General features: G+C 39.0%; 1 protein-coding gene across 1 annotated transcript in view; it reads left to right on the top strand.

Annotated features, from left to right (window-relative positions):
* The window catches only part of LOC133013923 (sialoadhesin-like), a 62093-nt gene that overhangs the window by 12142 nt on the left and 32255 nt on the right, over positions 1 to 17696 (top strand). Inside the window, exons 6-14 of the mRNA XM_061081004.1 lie at positions 4889 to 5164; positions 5594 to 5860; positions 6655 to 6716; positions 7345 to 7467; positions 9228 to 9345; positions 11974 to 12261; positions 12759 to 13034; positions 13699 to 13986; positions 14484 to 14759. Of these exons, the coding sequence (XP_060936987.1) occupies positions 4889 to 5164; positions 5594 to 5860; positions 6655 to 6716; positions 7345 to 7467; positions 9228 to 9345; positions 11974 to 12261; positions 12759 to 13034; positions 13699 to 13986; positions 14484 to 14759 (1974 nt within the window). The remainder of the gene's footprint in view (positions 1 to 4888; positions 5165 to 5593; positions 5861 to 6654; positions 6717 to 7344; positions 7468 to 9227; positions 9346 to 11973; positions 12262 to 12758; positions 13035 to 13698; positions 13987 to 14483; positions 14760 to 17696) is intronic.

Consider the following 17696-nt stretch of genomic DNA (forward strand, 5'->3'; position numbering starts at 1 on the left):
GAGAGAAGAACCTGGCAGAGAAGAGGAAAGCCAGTCTGGAAACACTGAGACAAATCAGTCGAGCGACTGGCCCGACAGCGAGGCGTGGAACCCCGAGACTTAAAGGGCCACAGACTTGTGCAAACCCTTTTGATGCTTTTTCACATTGTTAGATGACGTTTTAAACAGAGACACTGTAGATACTATGTGAGCATAAATTCTCCAAATAAATATGTAGTACTTTAAACGGCTCTGTGCCTGTGAACTAGACTTCACAACAAACAACGACAAAAAGAGGATTTGGGATAAAGTGCATCTGAGTGCAGATTCTGTGAGAATTTGCAAACACTATCACTATAATAAGAACACCTACAAGAAGCTGTTTTCTGGCTTGCATGATAAGGGATGCTAATTATTTTTCTGCATCCCCTTTCAAAGTTTGAACACTTCCTCTTTCTGTAAAGTCTCATTCTCGGAGCGAGGCTGTGTGTGACAGACTGTGGGTCCTCTGAGGTAAGAACAAGCTTCTATGGTCATTTATCTCCTCATGATGTTAATCTTATAGAGTAAAATATAGTGTTTCAGAAGTTTTACTTACAGTATATACACTGATTACAAACAAGATGATTTTTTTTTTAATAAAATTTATAATAATTTAAAACCCTTTTTCTTCCATTCAGTTGAAATCCTTTTTTCCAAATGAAAACTCAAACATCAGTTTCAGACGTCATGGTTCCCTGAAAACTGAGATGAACCCAAAGAGCCGGATATGACTTTTTAAACAGTATATTTCAGACTAAAAGGTTCAAAAATTAATATGTAATAGAAACACTGTAATGTTCGCAGTCAACATATTTTAAATGTATTCTGGGGTTTCTTTGAATAAAAGTGATTCGAACAAGTAGCTAATGTCAAATGAAATTAAAAAAGAAAACAGAAAACAAACTATATTTTAGTTAATAAAGGGAAAAAAGAAACTGAACTCTGGGATTAACAGAAACATGTTGCCCAAATATTCCATTTTGAAATAGTTACATATAATTGTTTTTTAATAAATGACAAATTCTGCGTAGAGGTGAGGTGACTTTGTGTTTTCAAACCAGAAATTCAGAACCGTCTTGAAATGAGGAACAAAACAAAGATAACTCTAAATGTCAGTAAAATAAATTGAAAGAGGAAGAAGGAAATTCTGACACAAGATTAAAATAACACTGATCACACGTTTTACAGTAAAAAGAAAAAGTTCTGTGATCTTATGTTTTTATCCACTTTTCAGTTTTTATTTGTTTCAGAAATCCAGTTGTAGTCCCACATGAGATGGAGACTCAGACAGTCACGTGGCTGGTTTTTCTGGCCCTAATCAAACGTAAGGATTTTATTTCTCCACTTTGAAAACAATAATTTTTTTATCCAACATTTGCATTAAAGAGGAATTGACTTCTCCACTTGTGTTTTCACCGATGTTTCTACAAGTGACCCTACAAGTCCCTTTAAAGTAGAACCTGGTGGGCTGCCAGCAACTGAGGGATCCTGCATTGAAATTAAATGCCAAGTCACAAGAGATGTTGATGATGATCCTGCATACTGGTTTTGGATGAAAGATCGACGATGGGACGAAATTGCTAAAAACTTTACAGCCACTGTCATTTACAGCACAAACAACTTGACACGTCCGGTCAGTCCTGACTTTGCAAACAGAGTGAAATACATCGGCTCTTTATCTTCAAGTTGGAAGAATATTTACTCTGCCAGGCCGAAGCCAATGTGCAGTATTTTGATCTGTGACCTGAGAACAAGTGACAGCGGACATTATTCTTTGAGATTTGTAGGGAGGGACAGATGGTTATCTGAAGAAGTGACCTTCAACGTTGAAGGTATGTATAATAAAAATTTCAATACTAAACTACTTTTAGAATATACATAACATTACAATTAGTGGACAAATGTGTCCTTCATGCCCGAGCAACCGAATTAGTTAATTAATAAGCAAACGTACATGAAAATGAAAATTTGAACATACACCAATGATAAAAACTACAGAATCAATCTTTGAGATCATTTTAGTTAATGTGCGTTTTGACTCTTTAGTTTGGTCCATGTCCCATTCACTAAAATTCAGGAGGAGATTTTTGCCGCAGTCAGGCACCAGGTGGCGATCTAGACACTTTGGCTTCACTTTAAGTCGATGGTTGAACTCTTCTAGATCAGTTATGACTCTAGAGCAGTTTGGCTAAAGCTTCACTCTACATAGTTTCCCAGTCAAGTCGGCTACACCTTTAAAAATGAATGTTTCTATTAAAATATCGTCTTCTCAGTGACACTGTTCAATTTGAATTTAGCTGTTGTGTAGACGCATCATCACATTTCTCTTGCTTTCATATTCTCAGTAAACCGATGCCCGCTCACTTTTGAGGAACCAGCTGTCATGGTGGAGTCCGACGTGGTTACACTCACATGCTCCACTTCAAGTTCATGTCTTTCAAAACCTCACATTCAAGATGTGACTCAGATCGACCGGATACAGGTCACAGGCTCTGATCAAGATAAGGAAAGAACCACCACCTTCAGCTTTAATGCCAGCAGGCAGGATGACGGGAGGGAGTTTTCATGCCAAACACAGGACAACACGGACAGATATCTGTGTTGGGACATGGTTTTTGTGCAAAAAGGCAGGTCTCTCTTTCAGGCCTGTATTCGAAGTAAAAACCTGAAAGCACATGTCCTTTGTCCTGACAAGCCGCATGGGCTGGAGAATACTCAATCTCCCAGAGTGCAATGTGTTCTCTTTGTCCTGAGAAGGTCAAATAACTCCGTCTCCCAGGAGGCAACATGTCCCCTTTGTTTCAGCATCTTCGCACATAGGTGCGAATTTCTACCAGGATCAGCTGCCAATTGGTCAAATCTGGCCACATGACCTGGAGGCCACTGGGCCTATATAATAGCAGGCCTCCCCCAAAGTCTCTCTCTTTCTCCAATCCCTCCGAGGGCGGAGGGCTGGTCCTCTCTTTTCTCCTCATCCCCACCGAAGACAGCAGGCGGTCAGCCGCCTCTCCTGCAACTCCAAAGGAGGGGGGTCCAGGCTGCTTCACTCTCTTCCTCCACCGATCACCACTGAGGACAACAGGCCGCAGGTCTTTCCTCCTGCATCGGCGAGTGGAGAAACCTGATTTCTCCAGCTCAAATCTCCTCTTTCCAACAACTGGAGGTCAAAGGTCAAGCTTCCAGCTCATCTTCTCGAGAAAACCTCCACGCATCACAAGTTTCTTCTAAACTCCTTGCAGCGACTCGGTGTCCTGCAGGTAAGAACTAAAGATTCAATAAGCAACTGAACTGCACAGCTCAACAGAACCGCGGAAGCAGAGACCATACGAGCCAGAAGACTTCACACAGCCAGCAGGACGAACTGCTAACCGAACTGCACAGCAACTTTCTTCCTTTCTGAGGACGGGTAACATCTGGGCTTAATAACTTTACTAGGCTAAGCAAGACTGTTTATTTGATTCTGTGTGGTGTTTAAAGTTTGATATAGGTGGTGTTATTGTGGTTACAAATAAGATGAAAGTTAAATGTTAGACACGCTCCTCACAGGATTCCTCTGACCCTTTCAGTTTAACATCCACACAGACACGCATATCTCCTCACCTCATTAGCTCAAACCCCCCTGCATGTCGTAAAACCACTTCTGCAGAAGAAGAGGGCCTGCTATCTTAGAGATCTTAAAAGATCACAGGAAGGTGTGACTCTCTTTGTTCGCCACCAGAGAGACCCTCACACACACACACACACACACACACACACACATCTTTGTTAGTTAGCACATATTGTTAGTAACTTGTGTTTTATACTTATTATGTCCATAATAAATGTTTTCTTTTAACCTTGTCCTGTCATTAATGTTGCATAAGTGAACTTTGCCAACCGTTACACTGTCAAGAACTCTATAAACCTTAACTGTTCATTATATAATCTTTAATAGTAAATATTAAGATTTCTAATTGAACTAGATCTAAATGAGACTGATCTTAATCAATAAATTGGCTATCTTTTCCCTTCTATGTAGGGTGGTGCCCCGCGAGAACTTAGTCAAACTAATGTTATGATTTAATATTAATATTTTATATATTAATGTTTTATTTTTCTATTTTTGATAACCAAATTTATTGAACGCCTAAAGGCACACTAGCTTATGGTATCATTCCTAACCATTATTGCACAACATCTGATCCATAGTATTACAGTCACTGTTAAATGTAAGTTGATTAATTAATTTTATTGATGTTCTCTTTTTTAGGTAATCGACCCTGCTGTTATGATTATTATTATGGATATTTGTCTCTGGATGTCGGCCCTGTGATACGCTGGCGACCTCTCAGAGCCAGAGTCAGCTGGGGATTGGCTCCATCCTCCCACAACCCTTAAATGTCCACCAGTGTCACCAGGCTGCTCTGTATTAATCCACATTCACATTCATGTATTGATTTAATCTGTATTCTGAACAAAAATCTAATATTCACAAAATTACATTCTTAGTGGACCTTCACTCACATAGAAAGTGTCTTGGTCCAGATTTGTCCTGGGCCACGAGAAGACCAGAAATGCCGGATCATTGCCTGAAGTGGCCCACATCCGTGTGCTATCTGTGTTGTGAATTAACCTTAAAGAATCTTCCGATTCAGATTCACCTGTTGTTGCCAATCCTGCCCCGACGACTTACTTCAGCTGCCACTTTTCTTTTTTTTGACAAAACAGATCAAACCAAAAATATTCATAAAAAAAACTATGGAAGCAAAAGTATATTTTTTCAGTACTCCATTTTTTTAAATTAATTATAACTTCTGACAGTTGAAACGATATTGGACAGTGGTTAAATCTGACAGTTCTTTGTTTTCTATATTTTTGGTTACTGCAGACAGTCCCAAACATGTGACAGTTCAAGCCAATCCTGGTCTTGAGGTGAAGGAAGATGTGTTGTTGACACTGAGCTGTTCTGCCGAGTCCAACCCACCAGTGAGCTCTGTCACCTGGAGGAAGACGACTGATGGGAGAGAGGAAATCGTCCAACAGACTCAGACTCAGACCTTCACGGTGAATTCAGCCAGTCCCTCTGACAGTGGACTGTACAGCTGTGAAGCCACCAATGACATTGGAAGTGGAAAGTCACAGCCAGCTGAGGTTAAAGTCAGATGTGAGTAGAATGATGCACTTGTGATGGTAAATGGATAAACAAGGAGGATATATTCTAAACTACTCTGTATAAAGTAAATATTGATCAGAGGTGCTGTTTCAAAAAAGAAGAAAACATTACTCCACAATTGTGATGTCATTCAAAATAATGTTTAAGTTATTAAAGGATCAGTAACCTAACAACAGTGACTGAACAAAGAGAAATTGCTGAGAAAAAATTGAAAGTTTCACCAGGTGAACCTCAAGCCAGTCTGTTTTATAGTTTATTGTTTTAAAGCCCATTAACTGGTGTGAAAATAAGTTTCACATTCTTCTCAGTCTGACTTTAAAGAGCAGCAATAATGTCACTTCATCTGTTGTGTTATTCATGTTTGATCTTTGATGATGTTCAGAAAATGACGTTGTCTTTTCTCCTGAATTTCCCGGCTAGTTTCTCCAAAACACACTTACATCTCGTGGTCGGCAGAGAAGCAGGAGCTTGACGGGAGGAGCTCCGTGATGCTGAGCTGCTTCAGTCCCAGCTTTCCCCCAGTCCAACACTACTCATGGTACAGGAAGAGTCAGGGCGAGGAAAAGGATGAACTTGTGTCAAAGCATCAAAACCACATAGTGTACTCAAACCAGTCAGGAGTCTACCACTGCATCGCAGAAAATGAAGTAGATCAAAGTTTGTCTGATCCCGTCCATCTGTTTGAACGTGAGTGAATTTCAAGGTCTTATAACTGTGTGTTTTATTGCTCAGGAGAAATGTGGGAGGTTTATTTCAGATCATGTTTTCTGGTTGTCCGTCCGTACGTCCTATGTTTGTGAACATGACATTTCAAGAAGGTCTTCAGGGAGTTTATTTAAACTTAGTGAAAATGTTCAGTTTGATTCAGGGTTGAAATGATAAGAATTTGGAGGTCAAAGGGCAAGGTTGTGTCCTCACAAAGCTGTGAGGCCTTATCAGAATCTTGGTTGGCGGAAGGTAAACAAATGTGGCGACGCCGGCGAGCTAGTTCTGGCAGGCAACTCGAGCTGCGCTGCGCCAATCATGTTACATACATCAGGTGACATGCATCATGTGACATACCTCACTCTCCACAACCAATTATAATACACACCTATTTAACCAGAGAGACATTTCCCATCAACCCCACTTGCTTGCACTGCTGCTGCAGTATTGCCATCTGTTGCTTCAGCCCCTCCACCACCCCAGCATCCACCTTTAGGCTCCAATGGGGGGGGTTATAAGTATTTGCTCATCACTCCCATCATTCCGTGTAATCATATGGGGGAGTGATTTAAGTTGGAGCCCTAACCCTAGACGCCAAACACTAAATTTGTTGTAATAAATATATTACATGATAAAACGTGAGTTGTCTGTCTGAACTCCAGTACAGTATTTCTAGTTCAGTGTGAAATAAATCTCTGCACATGGAATAAAGTTGAAACTAATTCTACATGTTCCCATGTATAATTTATATGATGCTCTCTCTCTTCTAACCACAGGAGACTATCTGAAGAACCTGAGGTTCCTAGTTGTTCCTCTCCTTCTCCTGATGATTATCAGTGTAATTGTCGTAAATTTAAGGTGAATGAATAAGAAGTGCATTTGATCAAATCAAATAAATACATTTCAGAGATGGTCTGGCTTGTTTTACCTCATCATGTCCCTCTATGTTTTCAGATACTGGAGAAAATCTGTTCAACAAGGAACAACAAACACCAAATCCCCTTCTGGTTTATCGGTAATGACACATTTGTTTAGGCCATTCTACTTCGGAAGTGTCTGGTCACGGTTGCCTTTGGCCAGAACCTTGTCTCAACACAATATATTTATAATATTATTTAACTACCAGTTGTTGTAACTTCAAAATCGATTCTAATATTGGAATCGTAGGAAACAGTGAGTATTAAGATTCAGGATATTTAAGCCTCTGATCACTTCTGACCTGTTTATGACAGAGCTTCTTTTTCTCAAAACCACATCAAATGCTGTACTTGTTTTAAAACTACTAATTCTTCTAAATATGCAAAATTATGTCATAATTTCTATAATATGTAATCAAATGAGTATTAATGGTGATATTACAAAGCCTCCGAAGTCCCAGAATGTGAGTCTTTTATGAACTTTATTGTGCATTACATCCACAAATTGTCACACAAATAACCTAGAAACTACCTCCACTCTCATCCTAGAATGAACCAGAGAGCCTGCAGGACTATGAAAACATGAGTAAAGCAACTGCACGTGCACCAACATCTCCAAATCTATTGGACGACCACACCAGTGAAGGTGAAGTGGAGCTGAACTTTCCACAGGTGAGATTCACAGTGACGCCCCGACGTCAGACGACCAACAGAGACTCCAGCAGCTCACACCAAGATGAGAGTTAATACTCTGACGTCAGGATTTGACCCGAGATGTTCTCGTCCTGCTTTTTACAGCTACCTCAGGCCTGAGGAAGTTTATATTCACAATCAGTCATCACAGAGAGTCTAAGGTGTTCATGTGTTCAGCAAAATAGGTTGTAATCAGTGCAGCTACAACAAAACCCTGTGTGTTGCCATTAGGAGTATTTTAAAACTAGTTTGCAAGAAGGCACAGAAGTTACATTACTGAGCTTAAATATAATATATAAATGTTTGCAACTGTTCATTAAAGGTTCTGGGGAAAATAGTGAACAAAGGAAAGTGTGAGGAATAAACGGTTAAAATCCTTATTTTGCAATTCAAAATGTAAAAATGTGAGTGTTAAATGATTGTATTAATATCTTTTTATATAGTCTATATATATAAAGGACATGGAAATAGACAAGAAATACTGAAAATCACTGCTGAATGTTTTTTTGTCCTTTCCAGTCGTGTGAAATTAATCCAAACCCACACATCTGAAATGTAAATATCCTGTAGCTCAAAATAAAATGAAATATGTTGGAACAAATTGTGAACTTTAAAGTTTTTCGACATTATTGTGGGATTTGTGAACATGTCACACCACACAAGTGGTTTCTGAATAATGCATGTAAACACAAAATGCATTGCATCATGAAATGGACATTATCTTGTGATGCATTTCTATGAACGGACTATGTAAACCTTAGTTTTACTTGAGTTAAGTAATGACTGCAATAAAATCAAGTAAATGACTATATCCTGAACTTAAACTCTTGAGTATCCAAAGTGAAAGTACAAATTCTGAGACATTAGGATATTATTAGATACTTTATTACATTTTCACAAATGTCCATCAATGAGTTCTAGTTGCCATGGAGCCAGGCCCGTAGCCGGAGGGCAGTATCCCCCGATCTAAATATGCACATTTTGAGATGTTTGGAGAGAAGCTATTGGTTAACAGTAGCTTCAAAACCATGTTAGTAGACAATAGCATACATGAATTTCCATTGTGTTTGAGTTTGCATAATTTTGTATTTAAACCATAGAAACGTGTCTCAAACAGTGCATCCACATGCTCTCAGAGAGAGAGAGAGAGAGATAAAGAGAGAGTGCGAGAGAGAGAGATAGAGAGAGAGAGAGAGAGAGAGTGCGAGAGAGAGAGATAGAGAGAGACAGAGAGAGAGAGAGAGAGAGAGAGAGAGAGAGAGAGAGAGAGAGAGAGAGAGAGAGAGAGAGAGAGAGAGAGAGAGAGAGAGTATATAGATGGACAGTGGAAGTTACAGCGTGTTGGAAAACGAATACAGCAGCTTCTCCAGACAAGAAGAAGTGTCCTCTGTTATTTCTCTACTGCTGCAGAAAGTGAAGGGTGTGAACCTGAAGTGAGAAGCGTCTTCAGCCCAGGAGGAGAACAGACATCTCCCCTGTACGTCACCGACTCCGGTCTGGAGGTCGAGCAGGAGACGTTAACACTACGTTACCTTGTATATTTACCAGAAGATGATCCACTCCACCTCCTACTCACTCACCCACCGCCCACATACACGCATTTTTAAATAATACCGAGGTCCGGACCTGCATGGAGCTAATTACTTTACTTCAGATGAAAGTATTTGTCTGGGTCATGCTCTCCTGAACAACTAAAGACATGTGAAAGGTCATAAGTTGTTCGACCCCCGTGGCCTCAGAGGACGTGGCAGGCTACCCTGACACAAAAACACCCTGACTACCGCCTGTGGGACCTGCCGCCTGTGCCCGACACCTCCCCATACGAACCTGAGGGATACATGGATAGAGACAAACGGTGTACTGGGTTCTCTTAGCTTCAGTGGGAGAGAAGAGGAAAGCCAGTCTGGAAACAGTGAGACAAATCAGTTGAGCAACTGGCCCGACAGCGAGGCATGGAACCCCCGAGACTTAAAGGGCTGCGGACTTGATACTTTTCACATTGTTAGATGACTTTTTAAATAGAGACACTGTAAATACTATGTGAGCATAAATTCTCCAAATAAACATGTCGTACTGAACACTGCTCTGTGCCTGTGAACTAGACTTCACAACAAACAACGACAAAAAGAGGAAGTGGGATGAAATGCATCTTAGTGCAGATACCGTGAGAAGCTGCAAACGCTATCACTGTAATCAGAACACCTACAAGAAGCTGTTTTCTGGCTTGCATGATAAGGGATGCTAATTATTTTTTTGCATCCCTTTTCAAAGTGTGAAAACTTCCTTTTTCTGTCAAGTCTCATTCTCGGAGTGAGACTGTGTGTGACAGACTGATACAAGTGGGTCCTCTGAGGTAAGAACAAGCTTCTATGACTATTTATCTCCTAATGATGTTAATCTACTAGACTAAAATATAGAGTTTCAGAAGTTTTATTTACAGTATATATACTGATTACAAACAGATTTTTTTTGTGGATGAAACAAGCTAATTTTTTTAAGAATAAAATTTGAATCCAGATCACTTAATAATAATAATAATAATAATTCGAAACCCTTTTTCTTCAACTCCATTGAAATGCTATTTTCCAAATGAAAACTCAAACATCAGCTTCAGCTGTCATAGTTCCCTGAAGACTGAGATGAACCCAAAGAGCCAGATATTAATTTGTAAAACGGCATATTTGATACTAAAAGGTTAAAAAAATTGAATTTAATAAAGACACTGTTCTGTTTGAAGTGAACATATTTGAAAAGTGTTCTGGGGTTACTTTTAAGAAAAGTGATTAGAACAAGTAGCTAATGTCTAATGAAATAAAAAAAAGAAAACAGAAAACAAACTTTATTTTAGTTATTAAAGGAATAAAGAAACTGAACTCTGGGATAAACTAAAACATGTGGTACAAATATTCCATTTTAAAATAATTACATTTAATTTCCTTTAATAAATGACAAATTCTGCGTAGAGGTGAGGTGACTTTGTGTTTTCAAACCACAAGTTCACAACCATTGTGAAATGAGGAACAAAACAAAGATAACTCTAAATGTCAGTAAAATAAATGGAAAGAGGAAGAACAAAATTGTGAGACAAGATGAAAAATAACTTTGATCACATGTTTAACAGTAAAAAGAAAAGTTCTGTGATCTTTTGATGTTTTTATCCACCTTTCAGTTTTTATTTGTTTCAGAAATCCAGTTGTAGTCCCACATGAGATGGAGGCTCAGACAGTCACGTGGCTGGTTTTTCTGGCCCTAATAAAACGTAAGAATTTTTTTTCTCCACTTTGAAAACAATGTTTTATGTTTTTTCCAACATTTGCATTAAAGATAAACTGACTTCTCCACTTGTGTTTTTACCGACAGATGTTTCTACAAATAACCCTGGAAGTCCCGTTAAATGTATGTACAATAAGAATCTGAGTATTAAATTATATTTTAGAATAAACAACAAATTACAATTAGTAGACAAATGTGTCCTTCATGCCCCGAGCAAACAAGGCTTCTCCGGTTGGTTATATTATTAATAACCAAACGTACATGACAAATGAACATTTGAACAAATACCAGTGCTAAAAACTACAGAAGCCACATTTGAGATCAATTTGTTGATGTTTATTTCAAGTTTTATCTTGGTCCATGTCCCATTCACTAAAATTCAGAAGGTGGGATTTATACCACAGTCAGGCACCAGGTGGCGATCTAGACAATTTGGCTTCACTTTTAGTTGATGGTTTGAACTCTTCTAGATCAGTTATGTCTCTAGAGCAGTTTGGCTAAAGCTTCACTCTACAGAGTTTCCCAGTCAAGTCGGCTATATCATAAGGTATTTTAAAGTCACTTTTAAATGTTAGTTGATAAATTCATTTTATTGATGTTCTATCTTTTAGGTAATACACATTGCTGTTATGATCATTATATTTGTAAGAAGGCTGCTGGTTTGAATCCCAATTGTGCTGTGATCTTTTTGTTAAGTTTGCATGTTCTCCCAGTCTACATGAGTTCTCTCCCAGTACTCCGGCTTCGCCCCACAGTCCAAAGACCTGCAACTCTAAATTGTGTGAATGGATATTTGTCTCTCGCTGTCAGCCCTGTGTTTCTCTTGTTACCTCTCAGAGCCAGAATCAGCTCAAATGTCCACCAGTGTCGCCAGGCTGCTCTTTGTCGTAATGTATTAATTTAATTGGATTTCTGAACTAAAATCTGCATAGTATTCAATATTAAATTCTTAGTGGACAGTCACTCACATAGCAAGTGTTTCGGCCGAAATTGTATCAATCTATATTATAAAGACCAATATATTAGGAAGTGGGTAAATCTGAGAACTCTGTTTTCTATATTTTTGGTTACTGCAGACAGTCCCAAACATGTGACAGTTCAAGCCAATCCTGGTCTTGATGTGAAGGAAAATGTGTTGTTGACACTGAGGGAAGAAAAACAATAAAATCATAATGTGCCTTCTTTAAAGAAGATTCTGCTTCCTCTCTACAGACCCGCCCACTGAACCTAAACTGTCTATGAGGTCTGAGGTCACAGAAGGTCAGACCATCACCGTCAACTGCACTGCTGAAAGTTTCCCACAGTCAACTCTCACCTTGATGAGGACCGACACAAATCCTCAGTCTTTAAAAATCACTGAAAAGAATCTTTATTCACGAATCAGCAACTCTCTCTACCACAAGATTACTGTGACTTCAGCCGACGCTGGCTGGTACTTCTGCCGTGCCCAGAACACTGAGGGCTCAAAGGACAGCAAGGAGAAGGAGTTGGTGGTGAAATGTGAGTGTTTCAGCTGCGGCTTTATTTTTCAACCAATGACATCAAAAGAAATCTTCCTTTGAAGACACTATCGATGCAGAAGTACATTTTTCTCATGTATTTGTTCAGTGGTCCAGTTTTTTAAATTAATTATTTCTTCTGACAGTTGAAACAATAGCACCTGAGAAATGAATGTCCTAAAGTACTTAAATCTCTGTAATTCTTCCACCACAATAAACTATAATTTTAATAAATTGAAGCCTTGTGACTTTAAGCAGTAAGTTATACGTTTTCTTATAGTATAATTTGTGGTGTAATTTTGTAATGCAATGAATTGTTTTCACAGGTTCGCATGTTGTTGTGCTCCCTAGTCCAATATCTCCGAACTTACCTTGATTTACACCCTGATGAAATAGAAAACATATATTTTGCAGGTCATTCTATATTATAAAGACCATTATATTGGACAGTGGTTAAATCTGACAGTTCTCTGTTTTCTATATTTTTGGTTACTGCAGACAGTCTGTACAATGTGAAAGTTCAAGCCAATCCTGGTCTTAATGTGAAGGAAAATGTGTTGTTGACACTGAGCTGTTCTGCCGAGTCCAACCCACCAGTGAGCTCTGTCACCTGGAGGAAGACGACCGATGGGAGAGAGAAAATCATCCAACAGACTCAGACTCAGACCTTCAGGGTGAATTCAGCCAGTCCCTCTGACAGTGGACTGTACAGCTGTGAAGCCACCAATGGCATTGGAAGTAGAAAGTCACAGCCAGCTGAGGTTAAAGTCAGATGTGAGTAGAATGATGCACTTGTGATGGTAAATGGATAAACAAGGAGGACATATTATACATTACTGTGTATAAAGTAAATACTGATCAGATGTGCTGGTTCAAAAAAGAAGAAAACTTTACTCCACAATATCAGAAAAACCACAGGGTTCTTTTAACTTTACGAAGTGCTTCCCAAATAAAAAAAAGAGTAAAAATACATCAAAATATGAATGTATAATTTCAAACAAATTACAAATATGTCTGAAAGAATAAATACATGAGTAAAAGCTAGACCTACGTAAAATCAGTGAATGAAATAAAATAAAAGTGTGTTTTCAGCTCCTGACTCAGTCTGCTGTATGTCCTCGTTCAGGCTGTTTCAGAGCCTCAGGGCTGTTGTTTCAAAAGTTCTGTCTCCCAATTTTGCGTTAGTACAATAAATCGTATCAGCTGAACTGATGAAGAGGAGTTTAGGAGCTTCAGGAGAGGAGTTCCCTTTACCATTGATTTTTGATTTTTTGCTCAGCAGAACTTTTACATTTACAAGAAACCTCAATCATATCATATCAGTTCAAGCCATTCCTGGTCTTGATGTGAAGGAAAATGTGTTGTTGACACTGAGGGAAGAAAAACAATAAAATCACAATGTGCCTTCTTTAAAGAAGATTCTGCTTCCTCTCTACAGACCCGCCCACTGAACCTAAACTGTCTATGAGGTCTGAGGTCACAGAAGGTCAGACCATCACCGTCACCTGCACTGCTGAAAGTTTCCCACAGTCAACTCTCACCTTGATGAGGACCGACACAAATCCTCAGTCTTTAAAAATCACTGAAAAGAATCTTTATTCACGAATCAGCAACTCTCTCTACCACAAGATTACTGTGACTTCAGCCGACGCTGGCTGGTACTTCTGCCGTGCCCAGAACACTGAGGGCTCAAAGGACAGCAAGGAGAAGGAGTTGGTGGTGAAATGTGAGTGTTTCAGCTGCGGCTTTATTTTTCAACCAATGACATCAAAAGAAATCTTCCTTTGAAGACACTATCGATGCAGAAGTACATTTTTCTCATGTATTTGTTCAGTGGTCCAGTTTTTTAAATTAATTATTTCTTCTGACAGTTGAAACAATAGCACCTGAGAAATGAATGTCCTAAAGTACTTAAATCTCTGTAATTCTTCCACCACAATAAACTATAATTTTAATAAATTGAAGCCTTGTGACTTTAAGCAGTAAGTTATACGTTTTCTTATAGTATAATTTGTGGTGTAATTGTGTGATGCAATGAATTGTTTTCACAGGTTCGCATGTTGTTGTGCTCCCTAGTCCAATATCTCCGAACTTACCTTGATTTACACCCTGATGAAATAGAAAACATATATTTTGCAGGTCATTCTATATTATAAAGACCATTATATTGGACAGTGGTTAAATCTGACAGTTCTCTGTTTTCTATATTTTTGGTTACTGCAGACAGTCTGTACAATGTGAAAGTTCAAGCCAATCCTGGTCTTAATGTGAAGGAAAATGTGTTGTTGACACTGAGCTGTTCTGCCGAGTCCAACCCACCAGTGAGCTCTGTCACCTGGAGGAAGACGACCGATGGGAGAGAGGAAATCATCCAACAGACTCAGACTCAGACCTTCAGCGTGAATTCAGCCAGTCCCTCTGACAGTGGACTGTACAGCTGTGAAGCCACCAATGGCATTGGAAGTAGAAAGTCACAGCCAGCTGAGGTTAAAGTCAGATGTGAGTAGAATGATGCACTTGTGATGGTAAATGGATAAACAAGGAGGACATATTATACATTACTGTGTATAAAGTAAATACTGATCAGATGTGCTGGTTCAAAAAAGAAGAAAACTTTACTCCACAATATCAGAAAAACCACAGGGTTCTTTTAACTTTACGAAGTGCTTCCCAAATAAAAAAAAGAGTAAAAATACATCAAAATATGAATGTATAATTTCAAACAAATTACAAATATGTCTGAAAGAATAAATACATGAGTAAAAGCTAGACCTACGTAAAATCAGTGAATGAAATAAAATAAAAGTGTGTTTTCAGCTCCTGACTCAGTCTGCTGTATGTCCTCGTTCAGGCTGTTTCAGAGCCTCAGGGCTGTTGTTTCAAAAGTTCTGTCTCCCAATTTCGCGTTAGTACAATAAATCGTATCAGCTGAACTGATGAAGAGGAGTTTAGGAGCTTCAGGAGAGGAGTTCCCTTTACCATTGATTTTTGATTTTTTGCTCAGCAGAACTTTTACATTTACAAGAAACCTCAATCATATCATATCAGTTCAAGCCATTCCTGGTCTTGATGTGAAGGAAAATGTGTTGTTGACACTGAGGGAAGAAAAACAATAAAATCACAATGTGCCTTCTTTAAAGAAGATTCTGCTTCCTCTCTACAGACCCGCCCACTGAACCTAAACTGTCTATGAGGTCTGAGGTCACAGAAGGTCAGACCATCACCGTCACCTGCACTGCTGAAAGTTTCCCACAGTCAACTCTCACCTTGATGAGGACCGACACAAATCCTCAGTCTTTAATAATCACAGAAAATAATGTTTATTCACAAACCAGCTCCCTCTACCACAAGATTACTGTGACTTCAGCCGACACTGGCTGGTACTTCTGCCGTGCCCAGAACACTGAGGGCTCAAAGGACAGCAAGGAGAAGGAGTTGGTGGTGAAATGTGAGTGTTTCAGCTGCGGCTTTATTTTTCAACTAATGACATCAAAAGAAATCTTCCTTTAAAGAAACTATCGACACAAAAGTACATTTTTCTCATGTATTTTTTCAGTGGTCCAGTTTTTTTTAATTAATTATTTCTTCTGACAGTTGAAACAATAGCACCTGAGAAATGAATGTCCTAAAGTACTTAAATCTCTGTAATTCTTCCACCACAATAAACTATAATTTTAATAAATTGAAGCCTTGTGACTTTAAGCAGTTATACGTTTTCTTATAGTATAGTGGTGTAATTGTGTAATGCAATGAATTGTTTTCACAGGTTCGCATGTTGTTGTGCTCCCTAGTCCAATATCTCCAAACTTACCTTGATTTACACCCTGATGAATTAGAAAGCATATATTTTGCAGGTCATTCTATATTATAAAGACCATTCTATTGGACAGTGGTTTAATCTGACAGTTCTCTGTTTTCTATATTTTTGGTCACTGCAGACAGTCTGTACAATGTGAAAGTTCAAGCCAATCCTGGTCTTAATGTTAAGGAAAATTCGTTGTTGACACTGAGCTGTTCTGCCGAGTCCAACCCACCAGTGAGCTCTGTCACCTGGAGGAAGACGACTGATGGGAGAGAGGAAATCATCCAACAGACTCAGACTCAGACCTTCAGGGTGAACTCAGCCAGTCCCTCTGACAGTGGACTGTACAGCTGTGAAGCCACCAATGACATTGGAAGTAGAAAGTCACAGCCAGCTGAGGTTAAAGTCAGATGTGAGTAGAATGATGCACTTGTGATGGTAAATGGATAAACAAGGAGGACATATTATACATTACTGTGTATAAAGTAAATACTGATCAGACGTGCTGGTTCCTAAAAGAAGAAAACATTACTCCACAATGTGATGTCATTCAAAATAACGTATAGCAAACCTGATCAAACATATTGAACTTAAAAAGGAACAGTAACCTAAATTCAGTGACTGTAGTTTATTATGAAGAGAAATTGCTGAGAAATAAAATTGAAAGTTTCAACAGGTCAATCTCAAGCCAGTTTGTTTTATATTTTATTTTATTTAAAGCATTAACTGGTTTAAAAATAGGTTTCACATTCTGCTAAGTCTGGATTTAAAGAGCAGCAATAATGTCACTTAATTTCTTGTGTTATTCATGTTTGATCTTTGATGATGTTCAGAAAATGACGTTGTCTTTTCTCCTGAATTTCCCGGCTAGTTTCTCCGAAACACACGTACATCATGTGGTCGGCAGAGAAGCAGGAGCTTGATGGGAGGAGCTCCGTGATGCTGAGCTGCTTCAGTCACAGCTTTCCCCCAGTCCACAACTACTCATGGTACAGGAAGAGTCAGGGAGAGGAAGAGGATGAAATTGTATCAAAGCATCAAAACCACATAGTGTACTCAAACCAGTCAGGAGTCTACTACTGCGTCGCACAAAATGAAGTAGATCAAAGTTTGTCTGATCCCGTCCATCTGTTTGAACGTGAGTGAATTTCAAGGCCTTATAACTCTGTGTTTTATTGCTCAGGAGACATGTGGGAGGTTTATATCAGATCATGTTTTCTGGTTGTCCATTCGTACGTCCTTTGTTTGTGAACCTGACATCTCAAGAAGGTCTTGATTCAGGGTTGAAATTATAAGAATTTGGAGGTCAAAGGGAAAAGTTGTGTCCTCACAAAGCTGTGAACTCACAAAGCATTTTTTGCCTTGTAAAAGCATGACCAATATTACGCCTTGAGGGAATCCTTTCACATTGGGCACAAACACACAATAAGACTCAAGGAGTAACTGATTTGATTTGTTAGCCCAAGGTCAAAGGTCAAGGTCACAGTGGCCTCACAACACTTGTTTTTTGGCCTCTTGAAAGTCATATTACAAAACCGCCTTTTGAGAAATTCCTCAACTTTCGATGAGAACTCAAAGATATGAAGTGATTAGATATCAGTGGTCAAAGGTTACAGTGGCCTCATCAGAATCCA

The sequence above is a fragment of the Limanda limanda genome, chromosome 11, assembly GCF_963576545.1.
Source record: "Limanda limanda chromosome 11, fLimLim1.1, whole genome shotgun sequence".
In the NCBI taxonomy this organism is placed as follows: domain Eukaryota; kingdom Metazoa; phylum Chordata; class Actinopteri; order Pleuronectiformes; family Pleuronectidae; genus Limanda; species Limanda limanda.